Below are 23,358 nucleotides of genomic sequence, written 5' to 3'. Positions count from 1 at the left end.
TATACCAAATGAATTTCTGCTTGTGCAGCCTGCATATTGAGCAGCCAAGCAACGAACGCACATTTATATGGCAACGAACGTTTCAATTTTTTTCAAATTTAACTTGCTCAATTTTTCGACATGAATAACAAAACAAAAACGAGCAAAAGATTCAATTTGTAAGAATCTAATGATGAGAATAATGGCCCATTGTTATATTTATAAGGTTGCGGACCAGAGAATTGATACTTTTTTATCGAATGATTTTTTTTTTATTTTCAATGAAAAATTGAATTACCATCCTCATAAAATATACAATCTCAAATTCTATGTATATATTTGAATGAAAAGTAAACAGTTTTTTTTTGGTCGAATAAATAAGATTCGATTTAGACTGGTTGTATTTACACGCGAAAACATTACGATTTGAATAGAATCTTTGTGCAATGGTATGTGAGACAAAAAAAAAAAAACAGAATAACAAAGTAAAACAAAAGCATGAAAAACAACAACATACATACTACGCATACACAGACACACAGAATACTGCAACGTGATCAACTTTTTGTCAATAAGTGTTTTTTTTTTCTCTGATTATTTTCATTTTATTTTCTTCACGTTGTAATGCATAGCATCTGTTCCCACTTTCATGTTTTATGGCAAATTTTGCTTTCTTTCACCGATTCCACACATGAGCTGTGTTAAGATTTGTTTATCTTAAGATTGAACGTTGTGACTGTCACCTTCGATTTTAACTACAAACATTGCGATAGTATTCGAATCGAGTGTAAACACCATGGCTGACCTTGCATTAATCACAGTGCGTATTGCGTGGTTATTCATTAGAATAGCTATATAGATTTGCATGAAAATTGCATGCAATGCAACCACATCATACACACCGCTTGCCTCCAATAGACTCATATTTTAAAATGAGTCATTTAAAATGACTGTATTTTAAATAAATTTGTATATGAAGTTGGAATATACTATTTAGTTTGTGTTTTATTTATTTATTTTTTCGTGTATCAAATAAATAAATAAAAAAAATGCTGCAACTACAGTCAGATTCATTCATCTATGTGCGCAGTAGTTCAGCGGCAGTTTCTCCTTTCACTTTTTGGTTTGTCTCAGGCTAAGCATAAAATCAAAAATAAAATGCTTTGAACAAGGTTAAAAAAGTTCATGTATCGTATAAACAACGAAATGATGAGAGAGAGAGAGAGAAAAAGCAACTAAAAACTAACAAAAACTCAAACACACGCGAACCGTATCATTTTAAATTCTACGCTAAAATACTGTAATTTCACTTGCCAACACTTATTTCCCACTTATGCTATTTTACACCATATCAATCTAGATAGTTTGACATTTAAAATGATTGTGTTGACGATTGAAGTGACTGAATAAATATATTCCATAATCGTTCTTTCTCTGATCTATTTTCCAAAAATGTTAAAAGCATGCATTTAACAAATACATCACAGTCAGTCGACATTTAGCGAGTTTTTTTTATGGGTTTGAGTATGTCATTGTGCCTTTATGTTTTTTTTTTTGGAAGTATATCTGCCAATTCAATCCGTACAAAAAGACGCTTTGTTTCATTCGTTCACCGATATCCGAAACTTTTTGTCATGTTTGAATGGACCAATCGGTACTTTAATCGAACGCTCATTAAATCTCTGTTTCCTATAGTTCGCAGATAAACATAGTATAAAAATTCAAAATCCGCATCATCACAACTGTCTTTTGTGTGTTTTGTTTTGTTTTCTTCGATCGATATTTATGACCATTTACTATAGTATTGTTACTATATCAAAATCCGTTCTAGTTTTCTTTTATTTGGTTTTTTTATTGAATCGAATCTAAGTAATTTATTGGAAGACACATCATTATTTATGAGTTATTACAGTAGACATTTTAAAGACCCTATAAGACACAGAGACGAATTAAAATCACTTTCAGCATGCATTCTTCAATCTGACTGAGTAGGTATTGATAAAAGCAATAAAGCGCCTCCGCATATCTTTTGTCTAAAAATGCAGCCGAATACCGCTAAAAGCATTGATGAAAAGGTACGCATTCATACACGCATGGATAAATTAAGCAAAAGAAAGAAAGAAAGAGAGAAAGTAGTAAATCGCATCATAGACTTAATAATGATAAAAAGAGTACGGTAACTGCCATGGCACATACACTTGGCACAAAAATTTTCTATGATGAAAAATGAAGATCAAAGAAAGTGTTCTGCTATGCTGTGAACTTTTAACAAGGTTTTTACCTTACACTTTTGAATCTGTTCGTTTCCATTTTTGAGTTGGTATTTTTTTTTTTTTTTGTTTCATGGCTTTGCGCAGTTCCGCTTTCCAGGGTTTGAGCACATTTAATTATAATTACAAAGACGAGAGAAAAATCATTCGTTTTCTTTCACTTTGGTGTGATAAATCATGGACTGTTTTAATGTAAAACAGAAATAGGTTTTCGACATTGCTATGCTTTCAAAAATTGCACTATGTCCGCTAATAAAAGTCTATGACAAACATGAAAAAAAAAAAATAAAATAAAGAAAGAAACTTTACTTTATTTTGAGAAAATATTCCCGAATACAGTGTTTGTGGCTTATATTGCATTGGTGTGCGAACGTACATAGCAATTTACCTCAACGTACATAGATAGCAATTATAAATTCAGCGACTTTACATTCATATTTCGATAATTTTATGAATTTGGTGTGAAAATTTCATAAAATTATGCTGTCTCCGCAACGAACACAATTATGACGCATTTAAAACGTAAATCATTGCTTATAATTGACATCAATCACTTTTTTCAACTATCTGCTCGTAAATTTCAACGGTGCTCAGAAAGGCCATCTGTTATAAATTGTTTTTTTTTTCTTCTTCTTCTTTTATGTTTTCGTATGGTTCGGGCACGAAGAAAAATTCAAATATTACGCAATTCATTTGAATTTAAACCGATTTTCGTCCACTAATTTTATAGTATTATATGAAAATTAAATGGTATTTACTAAGAATCAATTGTCCACACACACATATTATTTTTATAAAAGAAAAAATGTGAAGAAAAATGTATAACATTGAATTGAAATGCGTTCATCTCGAACGTATTTTGTCGATTCTGTTTCAAAGTCATATTAATGTATATCTTATCCAAATACTTCATCATATGATTTGAAGGATTTTCACATGAACTCAAGAGATAGAGAGAGAGACTGACAAGTATGAAACGAGTCATCGATGCCAATGGTCTTTGCTTAAGTAATAAAAAGCATATATACCAGTTCAAAAACAAATCACTTCTTTTGCTTGATCTTCAACTGTACCGACGGTTACTGTAACACCGAGATCACGAAGTATGGTTTCTCTACTTATCTCACCAATAACGATATAAAGTACCGTTGACACGTATGTGTACAATGTATACTTGCACTTGATAAAATGCATAAGACACTACAGTGGTCAATATTTTTATGGGGCTTTCTTATAATTTGTTGAAAGAAAAGATATTACCGTTGGTCGAATTTCATTTCGCCCAACAAAAACAACAACACCAACAACAACAAAATGTGATAACACCATGATTTTATATCACATAAATTTTTTTACACGTTTATACATTCACATTAACTGCAAGTTCACATTGCATTCAATTAAAATGTGTGCAATCTTCATTTTTATCCGTAAAATAAACTCAATCGCAGCAGAAACAAAAAAAAAACATAAAATATAATTATGCATCAAGATGTAATCACGTTTAATTTGAAACGCGGAAATTGAATGCATCCGATGATGAAATGGTGAATCAGTTTTTATTATCATAGATGCTTCCTCTAGACAATCGCAATGAAAACTTACCGCCCATGTTAAAATTTAGCAAGTTCTTATCTATGTTTGATTTGCCAACATGTTCTTATCACATCGATGTGTATGAAAGTCATTTGGATGCATTGAATATGCTCAATTTATAATTGAGGTAGAAAAAAAAGTGAATTTTCTTAGGCGCGAATGGTTATAATAAGAAGTGAAAAAAAGCCATTATCTCTTGGGTGCACGAAAGTTTGGTCACATGTATGAGTTTGTCGCGCCTGTATGTAGCAAAATGCATACGTATGTGAACATGTTCTGCGAACAAAAACACTCAGCTTCCAAGTAAGCAGCGCGTACAGTTTTTTTGTGTTGTTTCGTTTTCTTTTTACTTGACTTATAGACTTTCATTTTTTAACGCAATGTTACAGTTTCAAGAAAACCATCGAAGATGTTGGTTCAGCATATTGACTACAACAGATGTCTAATATGTAAAAGATGTAAGACAGCATACGGTTTTTTTTATCGAAACTGCACAAAGTAGTCTACTGTGTTTCAATTGTGGAATTAATTTACTTTTTTTTTCTGCCGAGCGCTATTATATATCAAACACAAACAATTTGTATTTACCAACGTGCTAGCGAGAGTAAAATCATTAAAATAGAAAACACGTTTGAGATTAGAGTGCGTGAACTTAAATGACCGCAAATTACCTGTGAAAAAAAAAGACTACGATGCGCTGATAAAATCAATTACATTTGAATCAGAAACGTGAATTTGCCTACACATTGTATTTCAATAGTGGTAACAATAACGAAGCCGATCAAATAAAACAATGTTAAATAGGCGATAAACATTTGCATTGGATGTCAAATAGAAAAAAAACGTTATCAAAGTGTGTTCAAAAACAGAAATATATATCGTGAACATTTATTACAATAAACGTTTTACTTTCGCGTCACTAATCTATTATTATTAATAATTTATTTGTTGTAAAGACAATCAAATGATGATAAAAATAGAGTACATTCACTGATAAATTGAATTCATAACATAGGTGCATACATTACACTTATTGATGCATTTCGGCATTGAAAATACAACGGAAAATGTACTTTTTAGCCATTACAATTATTTCGTTTGATAGCACAGTGTCATCAATAACATCATCAAAGCATCGTTTTGTTTGATTCAATCGTCTGAAGCATCGTTATATCCATCGCAAACGTTCTTTTAGCTCTTTTACCTGCCATTGATTCAGTGCTTTATAGAACAAAATAAAATAACAACAATTGATCGAGACAGAAAGAGTTATAGAACAAAACATGTTCAGCATAATGAAAATGTACATGCTCTTCATAGGTATGTCTTTCTAAATTTAATTAATTATATTATATCCACAAAATACGTAGAAAAAAATATCTCTAAATTTGTTGATCATGTAACAATTGGTCAATTTCTCAAATAAGTTGCATTTTTTTGTCGTTGATTGCAAGCGGTGGTAATGGGTTTTTGTATTCGTTAGTTTTGTGTCAATTGTTTTGTCAATTTTCTGTAAAAAAAAAATGGTTAAACAATCAGAAAAGCAGAAACTTTACTACTAAAAGCACTAAATGTAAATACTATGTCAGAATGAAATGAAAATTAAAGCAATTTTCACATGTCAGACAATCATCAAATGGTTGGGAATAAAATGTTTCTATTCTTCGTTGAAAAAGAATAATGTAATGCCACCGAAAAAAAAAGTCTCACATGACGAAATCCAATATTGTATTTCTGTTATGTGTGAGAGATTTTTGTTTTTGTTTAAAAGTTGATAAAAAAAGGTGCATACAAACCATGCCTGTCACTTCAATATCTCAGAATAGTCTTTCGATGACATGTGAAAAATATTCCGATATGAACGATAACCGTGGACAAATTTGTTTGGCATAAAACATAAAATTGGTTTTTATTTTCCGATTTCAAATGTGATTCTTTGGAAAGTGATATATAGATTTTATGTATATCGATCCAATAACAGTCTAGAATCAAAATCGTATATTTTAATCTTTGGCAAAAATCTTTGACACAAGAATTTATTTTTGGAATGGTAAATGCAATATACTATCTATTTGAATGCGTTGATTGGATTTGCTATCTGCTTGGACTACTGATTACTGACGTGCACACCGAACATGGTTATCTCACACAAAGTTTGTATCGTAAAGAATTTTTGATGGTGCGCATGGTTAGAGCATATTGAACAAGCATACGATTTGGTTTGCCCTTTATGCATTTTGAATATGTACAAATCATTCACCAAAATATGCATGAAACAATTGTATCATAAAACTAAAATTTACGTTTTGTATGTACTTCATTCTTTTTTTTTGTTCATCTGGTATGTGTGTGTGTATCTGTGGGTCTGTATGTTATTGTTGTGCGACTGTTGTTGTTGTTGTTGTTGCTGTTGTGTACGATTTGGCAATCGTTTTGAAAATTCTGAATACAACGTTCCACGAAGAACAGCCCCCAATGGTAATGAAATTGAAAAATTCTTTGCAAACATTCTTTGAATGTACACTTCATTTATTAGGTAATAATCAGTGTTGTTATAACAGCAAAACCCCACAAAAACTTATCCGTATATGCGTAAATGCATTGCATATGAATTTATTGTGATAAAATTTCGAGCAGTTTTGGCATCAAATTACTATAGTCAAATCCTTGTAAAAACTAACAAAAACATGATAATCGTATAATAAATTTTCAAATCAACAGGCTTTCGACACATTATGTGTAATTATTGCATGGTATGCTGAACAATTTGCGTTAATAACGTGATATGCTTATTATTATTAGTATTTTTTGATTTGAAATAAAACAATAACAACAACAACAAAAAATGATAGAAGCGAATTTCAATTTGTGATTGTCAAATATTTATCGGTTTGCGTTAATATATCCGATTGAAAGCCGTCATAAATATGTACGTTTGAAGCATCAAATAAGCAAATACAGTTAAATCTGTGGATCGGTGAAAATATTCCATATGCGTGCTTGTGTTTGTACAATTGTACATGCGATTTTGCGTTAACAAATATCAATATGTACGCAATTTTCGCATTGTTATCATTGTTATTGCTATATTTATTGCCCGGAGACAATGCTGATCTGCTAAAGATTAATTATGGAAAACTATTAGAACAATGTATGGAAATAATGAACGCATATATATTCATATATTATGTTTACTTTGAATCGATTGTGTTGCATTCTCCATTTTCTCATCATTTGTGAAGTTCACTTTGAATTCATTCATTCTGTGTACATCGTTGCATACAAATACTGCACATAATTCCCCTATGAAGTCATCGGTGCTGTTTTCGTCGCGTATTCATCAATGGTATTCGTGTATCAAACGATACGGCGTTATGTGGTATAACAAAAGAAGCCATTCCTCTCAAATACTTCATCATGAATTGGCCTTTTAAACAGAATAACAAAGAGAACGGACATTGATGGCAATAGTTAATAGTCAACAGTCAACATCAATATTGACGATACATATATACATTTATATATATCAGCCCAAATGAATGGTATATTTGGTATTTGGTAACACTTCTTCACTTGTCTCACTTTCGGTACGACGCTCTCGTTGTCATCATAATAATAAAGAAGGTGATGAGAAGGTGTCACCATTTGATTCATATTCACTATGACGACTGCATCATGGCTGCATGTAAAATGTCACAAGTATTATCTCTTTATCGAAATCAAACATTGGTGTGGCGTAGACTTAGGAATACTTAGGAAGTTTGGTTTTAGTTTCTTTATCTAAATTCCGGGACCAATTTAACATTACATATATAACATATGTACACGAACCAACATATTCTGACTGATTACCGTCAATTGTAATTAAATTAAAACATTGTATTGACGATATATCCGATACAGACATCAAATTCTCATGATTGCCAATTTGATATGTGCACGGACATCTAAACATCATTGATAATATGTTGAAATGTGCCATCAATTATCAAAATACACAAAAAACATTTTTATAAATATCCCGAACTCTCAAACATTGACAAAAAACCACCACTGAAAGTGGCGAGCGAAATCAACAAACTGCATTATTCATGATAGATTCATTGTTTTTTTTTTTTTTTGAGTAAACAACAAATGCAAATGATTTACAGTTGTCCGTTACATTCAAGCAAAGCTGAAAATAAAATACCGCATTTCATCACGTTTCAATATGGCATCGTATCAATGCAGTTCACTAGAATGTGTCAATTTGGTTTCATTGCAATTTTAATATTGTGGATAATGGAGTGAAACATTGCCGGACATTTCAGGAGAAAAACCTGTAAATATCAGACTGTTGTTTTGTCATGGTTGATTTTTTTCTTCTTCAAATGAATCTGGCTGCAAGCCAGATGTGTACAATAATGTATAAAAGTTTCTTTTCCGGAAATGTACTATGGATTGTTTTCAACGTGGCCATTTTTCAAAGTTCATTTTCTAAAGCCAATATTGTTAGATGTGTTTCTTCGTTTCAAAAAAGTTTACATTAAGTCCTGTTATCAAAAGTGCATACATATAAACATATGGTGTTTTGCTACAGTTCAGGAATGCTTCCACATTTCAAACTCAATCAAATCACAAATACAATGACATTGTGGTCTGACGTGAATAGCATGAGAAAAACTCTATGTCCATAATCAATAAGGTTCATTGCAAGTGAATATTTCACATGTCGAATAATCACAGTGTGTCACAAAATAGAGTAGTGATAATCAAATGGAAACGCAGATAATTCACTTACAAAAATATACTTTTTAATGGCCATTTTTCCTAGTTGACTTCTGATGAAATTTCGCGATTTTCGCCTTGCCTAATTTGATACGTTTTTGAGTATAATTTTCTTTAGCGTCATAACATTTATATGTATATCGAAACTTCGGATCTGAATAAAATTATCTTAAGTGGGTGAAAAGCTAAAGATGTAGACTTGTTACGTTACTCAATATTGGAAGCGAGGGTTATGGGCACCTGTTCAGCTACAGGCACAGGTGAAACATCACAAGTTTGCATACTTTAAAAGGTTCAAAAGGAAGTTTCACATGCAAAAAAGTGCTTAAATTTGCTCCAAACCGTACGTGACTTGAACAAATGTACAAAAATCGATCAAAATTTTAAAAGAAATAAAGAGTTATTTGTGTTTTTATTAGTTTTTTTATTATTTATTTTTTCAGTCACATTTTGGATACACCCTGTATAACACAGAAAATGTTATGTACAAAAATCGAATTGTGAAAATGCCCATCTTTCTCTCTTTCTCTATTATAAAGATATGCACACAAACTATCACTCTTGCTCTAATTGTCTTTGTCTCATATTAGAGTGGTAAGAAGTACTTATTTTTGCACAAATACATTGTTTTATGATGTATTTAATTAATGAACTGTACGATATACGGCATTATATCAGCCCAAAATTCGGAATGCAATGTTTATATTGGATTAAAAACATCCTGGCAACCTCAGAGTAATAAAAATCAATTTCTCGACCATGACAAATTTGGTTTATACGAATGACATATTAATTAAAAATTTGTTTCTCGAATTCTGGAAAAGTGCACCAAAGAACATAAAAACACACAGAGCAGAGAGAACAACAAGATGGAGAAGATCTAGCTAAAAAAATATCTAGCTACGTGAACAATTATTAGATTTCGTTTTTGCGGGTGGGTTTTGTTTGACATGAAATTCTACAGAATTAGAATGGGTAGTACCGTTGATGCCATTTCACCGGTGTCAACGTAATATCATACCAATATTTGTATACTTTCTTTTGTATGTGTGTGGTTCATGATTTGAATTCGAATCCAAAAGCCGGCTTAGCTCACTATGTTTTTATTTTCATTTGAGTCACGTTCGCATCTCACACACGGATAACAACTAAATTATTAATAATGGAACAAACAATTTCCAAACAAATTCATTGTACTACTGAAACGAATGACAATCAATACCATTTTTTCTCTCGCATTTTCAAAAATATACATTTCTTTATTTTGAATTTTTGTTCCGGTGGTTAACATCGAGCCAATTATGAATCACTCAATAAAGAGCTGCTCACTTTTAAAATCCCCCGAGCTGATCTCTTGCGGGCAATGTTGATGGTTGTAAAGAGTGAATTCAGATAAACCATTTAGAAACACTGAAACGCGTCTTTTTGATTTGGTTATTCTTTTTGGACTGATTTTTTTCATTTATTGCATTCTATGATTTTTTTACTTGATATTATAACCTAAGTCAACTTGATTATATTAAACAAATGTTTGTGCGCAATTGGCGATATCTAATCAAAGCCGGCCACGGTAGAGAAAAACAATTCCAAATTAGTACGAAGGGTTCTTTTACATTTTCTATGTGCAAGTGGCATGTATGTGCAGTATATGTAACATTCAAAAGCCTTAACTGACATTCATTTCCTGAAGGCATACTGAATATGGTGGACAATCAACTGTATTGTTTGTACATAGTGCAGTGATACGCAACGAAAAACGAACGATTTAATATCCTAAGGCTTTTTGCATGCACACATTTTCAATATTTCTGCAAATGTATTCACATTTTGTGCTTCTGGTATGAATTTTTATGAAATTTATCCGATTAAATTTACACAAATCTATAGAAATTAAATCACTATAAAAGTTGGGTACAAACACACACACACACCCACCCACATAGCGATGTGTCGTGCGTCACGACCAGAAACTCTATGTATAGTAGAGTGCTTTCTGCATTCATCGTGATTTTTGTCATTGTTAGGCTTTCTATTTATTTGCTAATTTTTTTTTTTTTTTTTTTTTTTGATTTTGAACTCATGCTCGAAATATTTCACAATTCATATTTTATTTTTAAAAACAATTCTTTTTTTCTATTAAAGGTTCGAATATAATTATTGTCGCATCAATGTCAAATTTTCATAGCGATAAACATACTAATCAGACGTCCACTACCGAAAATGGTTTGCATTTCAAGTGGAATAGCCAGCGTATTGACTCGGCGGAACGAATTCGCCGCTTAATACCCTATATGACATTTTACATTCCAACATCAAGCAGAGACTATCTTCCTACATCTCCATATCGGCCCATCAATAAACCCATGGTAATGATAGAATGAGAAATAAATATTAACCAAATCAAATGAAGCCACAACTGAAACTATCGAAGACCAAGTTCATGATATTCAACAATTCACATATATTTTGCATCATAGCTAATGCGATGATGAATACATTTCCATTTTCGAAAACCATCGAATTGTACATCACACATAAAACGCTTCAAAGTTTACAACAAAATCGTCTGCAAATAACAAAATTACATTCCATGTTAAAATAGTAGTATTGAAATATGCACACGATGTCTACATATAGATATGTTGTATGTTTGGTTTATTTGTTTGCTCTATTTAAACTTTGTTCGCGTGATAAGTTTACTGATAACAAAATAGATTAAACAATATCAAACACAAAACTTCAAAATGCATTTCCATGACATCAATTCTCTCATCAAATTTATAACATTTGAATCAAATCATTTTGCAGAATCCATATATTTATCATGAATCGGCAACGATACCAACAAATTACAATGCACAGCATTTGTATTTGCCATCAGCTGGGGCGGCGATACAGAGAAAGCCAACTTATGTTGATGACAAAATTAAAAACAAGCTCAAACAATCACAACCGATAACAAAAAATACGTATGTAACACCTTTAGTCGATGTAGTCGTACCACAACAATCGTATCAATTAAATAGTGATGTTTATAACAATGAGGTAAGTCACAAACCCGAAACCGACTTTCATATTTGTATGAGTATTTTTATTTTCATCGCAAAAGTGACGAAAAAAAAGTGTGCAGCCACACCTTAATTTGTAAATTTTTGGCTTTTTTTTCTGATGAGAAAAACAACAACACTTGGTTTTTCCACAAAAATATTGCCAGTCATACAGTTTGGCATACTATGCGTTACTGCAATTTTGCGCAATGGATATATTTTTTTTATTGCAACTTTTATGCATACCCTCGAAGCTGAACATCTTCATTCCATAAAGTTGTCGCCGATAAAATGCATTGCGTAATATTTCAACATTTCATGATGTCTCAAATTGCCTTCAAATGAATAAATAAAAAAAATAATCATAACAAATGCTCGTCGCTTTTTTTTTAATGAAAACATTTTTGCAGGCAGGAACGCAGTTAATTCGTCCGGCTGCTTATTCAAATGAAAATGGAGAAAATCTCACACCATTTTTGCCATCTAATCAAGTGCCCGGCCCATTTCGACCGATTATTTCACCGAAAAATTATACACATGATTTTCCAAATACATTAAATCGACCGAACCGTATAAAATACTCAAATAAAAGTCCAGTTTTAAAAGAATCAATACCGTTAGCAGTTACAAATACACATCAGCTACGACCAGAGGTAAAAGAATAATTTTCATGAAAAAAAATTGTAATATAAAAAATAATCAATCAAACAATATTACATTTTAATTATAGTCACATATTCAGGCGTATTATGTGGCATCATCAACATCATCAACCGAACAACCAATCACAAACAATGGCATTGATGATAATTCAGTACAACAAGTATATCTAATAAAACCAATTTTAAAATCGGAGATTAACGACCACAAATCAGTAATAAAAATGAATTATCCACAACGTGCACAACAACGTTACAAACAATTCGCAAAGAATATACAAACGACAAAAGCAACGAAAATCAAGTAAAAACATTGCGTTTTTCTATGCAAATATTTGGCTTTCATTTGACATTTTGCACAATTTTACAGCTATGACATAGATCCAGACGATGGTTATGGTGGCCGAGTACTTCTTCCATATGAATCTTACTATACAAAAGATTATAAAAGTGTGCCGCACATTCAGTCGACGGTGCATTCATCCTATTTACAGAAACCAACCGCTAAACCGGTGAATAATGAGTACAATTATAAACCCGAACCGACTATTAACGCTTTCGAACCTGTGTCATACGAATCATACAAAAATACTCATCAACATTTGACGGAAACCACACCAATTGGTCTTCAGACAAATCAAAATCAATCGACAATTGAAATTAAACCGATCGCATACGGTAACTTGATTTCAACCACATCAAGTCCAAAACCATTACACGATATTCTCTATAATATGAATAAAACTTCACTTCAATTGCTGCTAACAAAATTAAAAGAAAATAATTACTTGCCAAAAACATTTACAATGAATAAACTGGACAATTCATTGAGAACCCTTACAAAAGTGTTGAGCGATTTAAAAAAGACCCAAAAACCCATTCAAAATGATCAACATTCACCATTATATCCGGTACGGTATCCACCAAAACATCAACCCATTAAAGACACATTTGAAAATTTGCAACCGATATACCCACTCCAAAGCAATGAAGGTGAGCAGTTCTATTTATATGTGTATATTTCAATTTTTTTAAATCTATTTGTTTTTATTTTCAGCCCCTGGACCACAGTCAGGTACAGCAATATTTATCATTGATTAATATACTTTTTTTTTTATCTTTTTGTGGTTGAACATTTTCAAGTTGAAATTACCGCATACACTACAGTCAACAAATTTTGAGATCACCTCATGGGGTTGAGATCATGTAGACAAATGATTGATTGTTGCAATAATTCCAGCAGTATTTCAAAATCTTCTTTAAATTCATTCAGACTGAATCGTAAATGGTGATTGATTCATTTCGTATAAATTATTAGGTGAACCGGGCGTAGATTTTCCGGTTTTTTCCGTGATACCAAAGACAAGTTTCAATTGTTCAGAACAAAGGTATAAGGGATTTTTTGGTGACCCAGATACAAGTTGTCAGGTTTGGCACTACTGTGATTTGAATGGTGGTCAAGCATCATTTCTCTGTCCAAATGGCACGATTTTCAATCAAGTATGTATTGATGTTGATGTCTTATTTTAAGGCCGATTTACTAATCACAAATAATAATTCATCAGGTGCTATTGACGTGTGATTGGTGGTTTAACGTGAAATGTTCTTCAACAGCGCAGCTTTATGTTCTCAATGAAAGATTATATAAATATATTTTACCACTGAATCCAAAATTCCCCGAAGACTATAGCGGACCTTTAGTCGATAAGTAAGTAAAGCTCCACGGTCTTTTTTCTTTTTGAAACCAAATCTTGAATTACTTTTTTTTTTCAACCATCGTTTTGAGTAGATATCTAGCCATAAAATATCAAGAAATGGAAGAAAAAATGCAACATGAAAGAACGCGGAATCGAGTGAACAACAATGAGGATATCGAAACTGATATCGATACAACATCAACTGAAGACATAACACTAATGGGTGAAACCGATTCAATGCAAACAACCACAACAGTGAGTGATGATTTCGTTACTATTCGATTTCGGTTATTTGATGAATATTCAAAAAGTTTGACTCATTCATTCAAAATTACTAATCTTATATGAATTTATCAGGAAAATTCCATAATCATAACATCTGACACGGAACCAACTACACCCGATTATCGAAATTACTATCAAACAACAACATTTATACCGCCACTGCTTCCACCATTGCCACCGCCACCGAAGTTTCACGTGGAGAGTGAACGGGCGGAAGTTATTGAAATTCGTTCAGATGGATCTTCTGGACACTTGGTCCGTGGAGGTTGAAGTCGACGATAAGTGACAAATGATTATAATGTTTTCTTTTCTAATTTATTTTCTGAAAATGATAAAAATAAAACAATATATATCACATTTTAAATACGAATGCTAGAGTGTAATTTTATGAGTCCTTTCTTTTAAGTTTAGTTTAGTAAATTGATTCAAATGACAGTGAGCGAAAAACAAAATATATATATAAATAGTAACAAAAGGAAAATGCTAATAAATATGCTGGATTCAGTTTTACTGCACAAATAATTGATGTATTCAAAAAACCATGGTAAAATATATAATATTCATGAAAGAATCACTTTGGTTCTTCATATGGAATTTTTCATCCAAATGGCATCCGACACAATAGCTATAATAATTTTATGCAAATGAATTATGCTTTGAGCATAAAGTGTACCATTATTCATAAGAGGTAATGACGAAAACGATCAAAATTGAGTCCAGCTACGTTCAGACCAAAAATAACAACAACACGAATCAATGTTTTGTTTGCATATTTAAGAATATGAACAAACACCAGTAAATTCACTTTACTTTCACTTTGTCTCTCATCGAAACGCTCTCATAAAATGAATTTGTACATAAGTATGCATAAAGATATGCATATAATTTATAGAAAATTGTATATAATTGTGATTTTTTGATTTATTTATCAATTTTTAGTGTCAATAAAGATTCGAAAACGGTTCTCTCCATTTTTTATGTTCAACTCATTCAGGAAAATCACACACGAGACATTCAATTTATTGACCACAATTATAGTTGTTGCTTGCAATTAAAACAAAATGAATCATTTTCTTTCTCTGTTTTTGAATTAACATTATGGCTATGTTTATGATGTGTATTATTTTATATTAATCCATAACAAGCCTGTAATAATTGAAAAGAATTAGCTCGATTCATGCATAAATGATTAAAAAAACTGTACATAAATGAGTTCCATACATTGTCATTGCAATTGAATATGAAGAATTGGTAGATAAGGGAGAGAGATTATTTTTTTTCGCAAAATATTTATCGATGACGTTAAAGGGTTTATATTAAAAAAAATATATGTGTTTGTGTGTATTATACGTGATTGAAAAATAAATAAAATTGAAAATCAAAATATTCAATAAAACTGCAATCAATAATTTGTCATTCTAAATATTTAATAAAGGTTTCTTTATTCCAACCGTTACCGTATGATAAGTGGACATTTATCGAATTGTTGATTCAGTACATGAAGACTGTGCGTAAAGTGATTTTACAATTTTCCAGGAAGCAACATGTCACCACCATAACCATTCGGCGCCAATATATGCATAGTGAACGCTTCAAAAACGCTTCGTTAGAGTGTTCAATACAAGTTGGAAGTGGTTGAACACATATGTATATATCTATCATATGAAAGGGGTAATGCAACAATAATAACAACAACATCATTCGTTATAAACTTATCTTGGTCCTAGACTATTTAATGAATCAATCAATTTACAATCGTTACATACTATATCTATTTCAAAAAAAAAAAAAAAAATTATCCTTCGCTTAAATTTGCTAGAAAGAAGGAAACGATTACAATATTTGCATATGTAATAAAATTGTTTTCTCAATTTGGCAAGGGGTCCTGTCCTACCCATGTGAATCTGTATATATCTGGTGCATTGAATGTCGTTTGTTGATGCACGAACATAAAAAGAATAAGTAAGAAAATATTTTGCGTGAAGAAAGGCTAAGCTGAATATAATCGACATTAGTAGGAGTCGTCGTGTGCCAAATTTGTGTTGTGGTGTGTGTGTGTGTGTGTGTGTGAGGGTGGGAGGTGTGTAGGTTTTTGGGGTTGTTTGTGTATGTGAAAATTTAGTCGGTAATTGATATTTGCGCGTAGCATATTAACGCTTTTTCATCAACTGGCTCTCCGGGTACGTATGCTGACACCAACAAAAATGTAACAGTCTTTAAGTGATTTCGATTATCAATTAATTTTTGTAAATTCACTGCCATCACGGCCGTATCACGTCCATCAACTAGTCCAGCTTCAACTAATTCAGATGCAATACCGTCGGCTGTATCTTTTCCAACCGCAAATTCAAAGCGAATATCGTGCAGTTCACTTTTTTGATTGCGCATCCTTAGTACAAGATTAATTGGTGGAATATCCGATGAATTATGCAATGGTACACCACCGGGTGCAATCGTTAACTCAGACGGATCATCAACTTCACTGTCCGACGATTCAACTTTGATTAAACGATTCATTGGTCGATTTTCTTCGTCTTCTGAATCCGATGAATGTTGACCGTTGTCTTCTTCTTCACTCGACCACACCCATTCACCCGTTATGGTTCGATGTAATCGACCAGATGCGCCCGGTTGTCGTTTGGCCGCTTTACTTACGCGTGTTTCCATTGATGGGCCCGATGCCAGCAACGTTTGTGTTAGATATTTGCGATCTTTTGACTTTTTAAAAAATGGATGCTTTAACAGTTCGCTGGCCGTGGGCCGCTTTGATGGCTCTTTTTGTAGGCACTCAGCAATCATTTTACGAAATGTTTTACCATATGCTTTGTATTGATCCTTTTCATCAGCTCCAGTATCAATGGTTGGCGGATCATTTTGCAATGTTAACATAAGAACTTTCATTGGCGGATATTTATGATAAGGTGCCGTTCCTGTTGCCATTTCAATTGCTGTTATTCCCGATGACCAAATATCGGCTTTAAAATCGTAACCGTGATCTTGTTCCATTACTTCTGGTGCCTATAGTTGCCACACAAAAAGAAAAAAAAAATAGAACCGAAATAAATATAAACATGCAATAAATACATTTACAAGGTATATCTGTAACATTCAATTGCCATCGTAGTCATAGTACAGTAATAATTTCTCATGGCCATTGTCATTGCCCCTGATGCAACACTAAATGTGGTCACACAACATTCACTTGGCATCGTCATTTTGAAAATTATATATAATTTGTGCAACGACAACAACAAAAAAAAAAAACAAATGTATGGTATGACACAACGCACAGTTCACAACGCATAACGGCATCAAGTGCTTGTAAATAAAAACAAATTATAGCCTCGTATTGCGTGCATACCATTTACTCGCACTTATTTCAAATCAAATAGAAATTACTATGACCGGATTGGCAAGTGGCAAATTAATTTTCATTTCATTTTTAAATCACTTACCATCCAACATGGAGTGCCAACAAATGTGTGTCGCACTTTTTGTCGTGACATATCGCGTCCAGTGGCCAACCATGCGCTCACACCAAAATCGGCTATTTGAATGGTACCATCTTCGCCCAATAAAATGTTGCCAGCTTTTATATCACGATGAATTTGTCCATTGCTATGAAAGTACTCCAAACCCTTTAAAACCTCTTTAAGAACAGTTGCAATAGTTGCCTCATCAAACACACCGTGCTTGCAATTTGTCGTTCGCATCTTATGCTTAATGATATCTAATAGACTGCCACCTTCAAGTAAACGCAATACCAGCCACAGTTCGTCTTTTACAACAAAGCTTGTATGGTATGTAACGACATTTTCATGGCTGCACGACTGCATTGCTTGGATTTCTTTTAATAGTTCCTCCATTGATGTGTTCCACTTTTCCAAATTGATACGTTTTATTGCACATTTTTCCTTGCGTGGAATACAGTAAGCAGCATGTACAACAGCCGTTGCACCAACTCCAATTACCTCACGCAATTCATAATCATCCATTTTGTTGGGCCATTGTGATGTTGATGCTGAACTCTGAAAACAACATAAATCGAATTCAAGCATTGCCAATACCAAACTGAACATTTTATTTTATATTCGCTTGATTTATTCTCCTCTCGGGGTGTTTATTTTTATTTATTTGCGTTTATACTTTTGTTATGAATATTTGAACTAAAATCAATGAATGTTTTTCGAAAATATTTCGCGGTAAAAAGTTATTAAAATGGATTTACATAAAAAATAAATGGTGAATTTATGAAAATAAATTGTATATAGTGATGTGCATGCATTTTTATCGTTCATACACATTATATCGAAGAGTGTTCATTGATTTAAGCTTAGTGTACATATGTAGACAGGTCGAAATGCATATATTGATGCTGTCCATGAGCTGTCATTTGATGATATTAACCAGATTCTAAGTTAAACACGAAAAAAAAAAATACAAACACAGAAATGCTTTCAATTTCGATACAAGCAACATGAAAACGACGTGAAAATAGAAAAAAAAACCGATGAAACAGTCAATGAGCGAACTGAATTCTTCTATTGAAAAATAAGTAGCTTTTACAAATGTCACACATCAAAATGTAACGATGAACATCAGATGAACATCATGAAAACAGTTTGATATTGATTTCGGCTCTGTACCTACATACGCTTCAACCAACAAATTCATATCGATGCTAATAGTTTAGAATGAAAGAACCACCGACAAAATCATTTATATAATAAACCGCATCATATATCTCTCTTTTTTTATGCACGCGCAAACTGAAGTGCATATGCTTTTAAGTTTTAAAATAAAAATTGGTTCGAATGTAATGCAAAAGATAAAAGTGATTTATAATTTTGGTGTGGTGCATTATGTTCAAATTTTTGTCGGGTTCTTTTGTGAAAAAAAAATAGAAGAAGAAGAAATATTAATTTAATTGGAACAGGAGAGCTACAGTTGGAATAGTACTCGATGATGGTGCAACTGATACTGCTGGTGTTGTCGCGGAAGCAATGGCTGTGGTGTTTGAATTACTAGCAGACGGTGATAGAGTGCCTGCTGATGATGATGAGTTTGCAGCATTTGTTGTAGACATGTTTGCTTTTACGAACGCAATTCAGTTTTTTTTGTTCTAATAATTCAAACGATTTTTTTTCCACTCGATTATTTGTTTTACGCACACATAAGTCGATCAATCTGAAAAATAGATGATTTTTAAGTTATGAGTAAATTACTTTATCAGACATATTTTAAATTATTGAATAAAATACTATGCTTTGAGAATGAATGCAAAGAATTCATCAATTATTTATCATTTAAATTAGTCGATTTTTTTTTCTTATGTTATATGAAGGAAGGCAGGAGACAAAGAATGAAATGCGTTTAAATGTTATCAATTAAAATTATATACATATATAATGGGTTCTTCAGTGCCCAGCTGTTTGCTGTAACTCGTTCTCATGGATATTATGAAATTATTAGAATTTTCATCGGAACGCTTATGGCATTTAATAATACAGATACTAGAAAAGTATTAATAATTTTGTATACTATCAAATGTATTGTAGTCGTGGTTGATTGGACACATTTAATGGATGTGCCTCATTGTATGTTGTATGCTACATTGTGCTCTACTATATGTCGTTGTGTTGTTGTTGCTGCATATTTTTTTTTTTTGTTTTTCAAATCAATCGAACCCATTCATTTAGAATATTGGTCGTACAGTTGCACTTGTTTTATTTGCTTTTCGATGAAACGATAAAGACGAAGAAATGAAGTAAAAAAACAACGTTGTCCAGTTGACAATTTTGAATTTGAATCACATGATTGAGAGATGTGGAAAGAGACAAAATAATAATGATAATAACAATAACGTTAGTAACGTGAAAAGCTACTAACCAAACCAAATTAGTACAATTTGGAATAAAATCTATTATAATTACGTATGTTATGTAGCTATTGTGTGCGTGTGCTATACATATTACTATACAGTATTTGTTTGTTTACGTAGAAACACTTCGTCGATAGTCTTGTTCAAAACTTGGTGATATTTTAAATTGAAAATTCTCACTATACGTGTGGCAAATTCAATATTTACCTATAGCATGTATATACCGAACCGTACTAGTTCTCAATTTTATGTTCAACATTGAGTGAATCACAAAGTTATGAAATTTTAACTAGGTTTTGTCTCATATTGTGAGGACTGAGCCATTTCAAAATGGTAACATCGAAAGCTAATGTAATTTTATATCGTCGTTATGCTATTATAATAGCATGTGATTTGGATCCATTGTATATAAATGATAAATATTTAATATTTTAAGCCAAAAAAAAAAAAAATTACCAAAAAAATCTTATTTTTGTTCTGACGGGTAATAAGGTAATCTCTTCAATAGCAAAGAAGTTATAAAAAAAACTTTTCTATATCCTATAAGAGAGAAATGACTTGAAAAAAAACGAATCAATTTTAAACTAATTATTTTACCATTTAAAGACTTTCGTCGAAAAAAAAATTAGAATCAAACTACGAGAAGGATTTTTTGGTCGTAAAACTGATCTTAGAATTTGATAAAGATGCTCTTATTTTCGAGCGAATATAAAATAATGTATTCGATATCAAAACTGCGGCGAAACTAATTTATTGTCATATCTGATTTAGGAGGTACAGTACATTCGAATTTCTACTTATTTTCGCTGAGTTCTTTTCATAGTCTGGGCCTGAGCTCGTGGCTCAAGTCTACAAATATATATATATATATATGTTTTTATATGTATTGTATCATAAGTTTACGACTACTGCTGCAATTAAGATTCAATAGTACTCTCGACAGACTAATTTTAAGTGAATCTATGGCAAACGAATGTGGGTGATTGAATGTTTTCAATAAATAAGTAAGATACAATTTTTTCTTTGCTGATTTTATTTTATTTCAACGAAGAAAATATCGAAAAATCATTTGATATTGCTTTTCAGTGATTTGCGCAAAGTGCACCCAAAAATGTACTATTTTTTTTACATCTATTTCATTTTCCATGCACACTTCCAAAATGACATGTGAGGCATATGATCTTAATATCACTCACTCAACTCAAGTATACTATGTGAGGTCTATATAGCGCGTATATTATATATATATAGGTACGTTTGACGTGCGTGAACTGAGAATGATGTACATAGAGTTTCACGTTATAAACCAGATACGAAAACAACAAAAATAACGACAAAAAGATTACGCAATTTTTTTTCCTCAAAAATTCATTCTATACATTTCTCCAGTCAGTTATTTTTTTGTGCAAATCTTGTTGTTGTCAATTTCCTTTACAACTATGATGATAACGACTTCCCATGTAAAATTGTGTAATTTGACAATGTGTGCATCGATTTCGATCAAAATACTCAAACATTAAAATTGTCATTCCGGATTGAAGAGTGCAAAAAAAATCAATTGTTGCGGTTTTTCAATATTTTGGCTCTTTGGCAATGCATAAAATTGCATAACCGAACTTGTTAAACTACAAAGCATAAAATCAATGAAATAAATTGTTCTCATTCGTTTTTTTGAATACATCCATTTCATTCATTCATTGCAATTTGAGGCACTTCTTATTTTTCACTTTGTCCATTTGTTTACGAACAATTTTACGTATATCCATCCGTTCTGATTGAATTTCGTATTAAAACATTTTTTTATCCTTGTGTCTGTCTGACACCAAATCTATATCTTCTTCTTTTTATTCATTTTATGTCGGATATGCTCTATTCAATCTAAAGAGTCTCATTGGATTACATTGACATATGCAGACAAGTCGGTGCAAAACACGAAATTATTTTATTTAAGTTAAATTCAAATTATCCATTTTTTTAATTGTCTCCTGTATTTTATGGGTTATGTACTAAATTGCTTACAAACTTATCACACAATAGATGAAATATTTATTCGAATTTATTGCACTGCCATATATTACTCACTGTTTTTTTTTTTTTGACTTCGTTTGAATACAATCGATTGACGGACTATTTCTTTATAAATTCAATAGGTTTATTTTTTTTTTCGCTGCGAGCCGACACAATTTTTTTTTCTCTCACTTCTTTTCCATATTTATAATGACGTCGACTGTTCCGTATATATGTTCAGCTGTCAAACATGCACAACACGGCTGATTCTCCAAGCAGGAGTAATGTTTGACATTTAAGCCGGTAGAAAGCGCTTGCATCATATCAAATACGCTGTGTTATCGATATGCAACGTTAATTCGTATTTGAATTTTACAATCGAGTGTATTGGAGGCGTTTAATTATTTAAAGTTTAATTTGCATGTAGCGATAATTGATATAATGTGTTTTATGATGATACATGTACTCTCCTTTTATCGTTGACATTTTTTTTTCGCTTAGGTAAGTTGTTAATTCGATTTTTCTAGTTTAACATTTTATTTATTTATTGGTTTACTTATTTGTTTACATATTAATTACTTATGAATAACATTGTTCTTGGAATAAAAATGTTCAATTTGTAACATATTGAACAAAGGTGTAAATTAGCGGAAGTTTTCGCCCCAGCAAACATTTTGAGCACTTGTAGTTTTAAAATTAAACTGATTTTTACGAAAATTTTTATAATTATTTTATTTTTATGTTGCAGTTAACTGAGAAATTCTCTGGTGTAAGCCTAGGCCCAAAATCACTCTACCATTTAAATTTTATGAATAAAATATTGAATCAATTTTTATCACTTATGCAGAATTGATTGAATTTGGATATGCACAAAGCAAGTATATACCTAACGGTTAACTAGAGAGTTACACACCTGTTTTAGTTACTGATACGGTTACGCAATAACAAATTCTATATATACTTGGCGTAGGCTAATTATGCACCTCCTGTGGAAAAATGCATGACTTTCTGCCAAAAATTACTTCATAATGGAAAAAATTGATGCTGGTCACGGTATAGAGTTGCTTTTGGCTCCAAAAGATTAATTAATTTGATCTATATGCAAATATAACGAAATTTAACTTATCTGCTACATGAACTTAAGTTGATATCATCTCAATCCCAGCATTA

The 23,358-nt window shown here is 31.8% G+C and overlaps 2 protein-coding genes across 4 annotated transcripts; one reads left to right on the top strand and one right to left on the bottom strand.

The window, feature by feature from the left end:
• Nucleotides 1-4,252: 4,252 nt before the first annotated feature.
• LOC116352314 lies at nt 4,253-15,602 on the top strand. Its single transcript, XM_031784817.1, has 11 exons — nt 4,253-5,165; nt 10,755-10,978; nt 11,421-11,657; nt 12,070-12,312; nt 12,390-12,622; nt 12,689-13,311; nt 13,376-13,393; nt 13,637-13,818; nt 13,884-14,026; nt 14,108-14,270; nt 14,373-15,602. The coding sequence occupies exons 1-11, from the start codon at nt 5,129-5,131 to the stop codon at nt 14,568-14,570; spliced, it is 2,301 nt and encodes a 766-aa protein (XP_031640677.1). The 5' UTR covers nt 4,253-5,128; the 3' UTR covers nt 14,571-15,602.
• A 398-nt stretch (nt 15,603-16,000) lies between these two features.
• Nucleotides 16,001-22,428, bottom strand: LOC116352386 (STE20/SPS1-related proline-alanine-rich protein kinase). 3 transcript variants are annotated; one of them, XM_031784937.1, is made up of 4 exons: nt 22,201-22,428; nt 19,246-19,487; nt 17,756-18,328; nt 16,001-17,318 (listed from the first exon to the last, which is right to left on the bottom strand). In XM_031784937.1, exons 2-4 carry the CDS (start codon nt 19,384-19,386, stop codon nt 16,419-16,421), a joined length of 1,614 nt encoding a protein of 537 aa, XP_031640797.1. In that variant the 5' UTR covers nt 19,387-19,487; nt 22,201-22,428; the 3' UTR covers nt 16,001-16,418. The 3 variants fall into 3 exon arrangements, with proteins under 3 accessions (XP_031640797.1, XP_031640796.1, XP_031640798.1); XM_031784936.1 differs by having other exon boundaries at nt 22,264-22,428; XM_031784938.1 differs by lacking the exon at nt 22,201-22,428 and adding an exon at nt 20,779-20,897.
• Nucleotides 22,429-23,358: the final 930 nt, after the last annotated feature.

This window comes from Contarinia nasturtii, unplaced genomic scaffold (genome assembly GCF_009176525.2).
Source record: "Contarinia nasturtii isolate CC-2019 unplaced genomic scaffold, AAFC_CNas_1.1 Cnas_scaffold_187, whole genome shotgun sequence".
Taxonomy (NCBI): Eukaryota; Metazoa; Arthropoda; class Insecta; order Diptera; family Cecidomyiidae; genus Contarinia; species Contarinia nasturtii.
This window is presented reverse-complemented; position numbering and strand designations above follow the sequence as displayed.

Bases quoted from the DNA above. Each gene is read 5' to 3' on its own strand.
- LOC116352314 (XM_031784817.1), top strand. From the start codon at position 5,129: ATGTTCAGCATAATGAAAATGTACATGCTCTTCATAG. The intron at 10,979-11,420 runs GTAATGATAGAA...ATCATTTTGCAG, and splicing joins GGCCCATCAATAAACCCATG to AATCCATATATTTATCATGA. The intron at 12,313-12,389 runs GTAAAAGAATAA...TTTTAATTATAG, and splicing joins CACATCAGCTACGACCAGAG to TCACATATTCAGGCGTATTA.
- LOC116352386 (XM_031784937.1), bottom strand. From the start codon at position 19,386: ATGTCTACAACAAATGCTGCAAACTCATCATCATCAGCAGGCACTCTA. The intron at 18,329-19,245 runs GTAGCTCTCCTG...TGTTGTTTTCAG, and splicing joins CATCGAGTACTATTCCAACT to AGTTCAGCATCAACATCACA. The intron at 17,319-17,755 runs GTAAGTGATTTA...TGGCAACTATAG, and splicing joins TTGGCACTCCATGTTGGATG to GCACCAGAAGTAATGGAACA.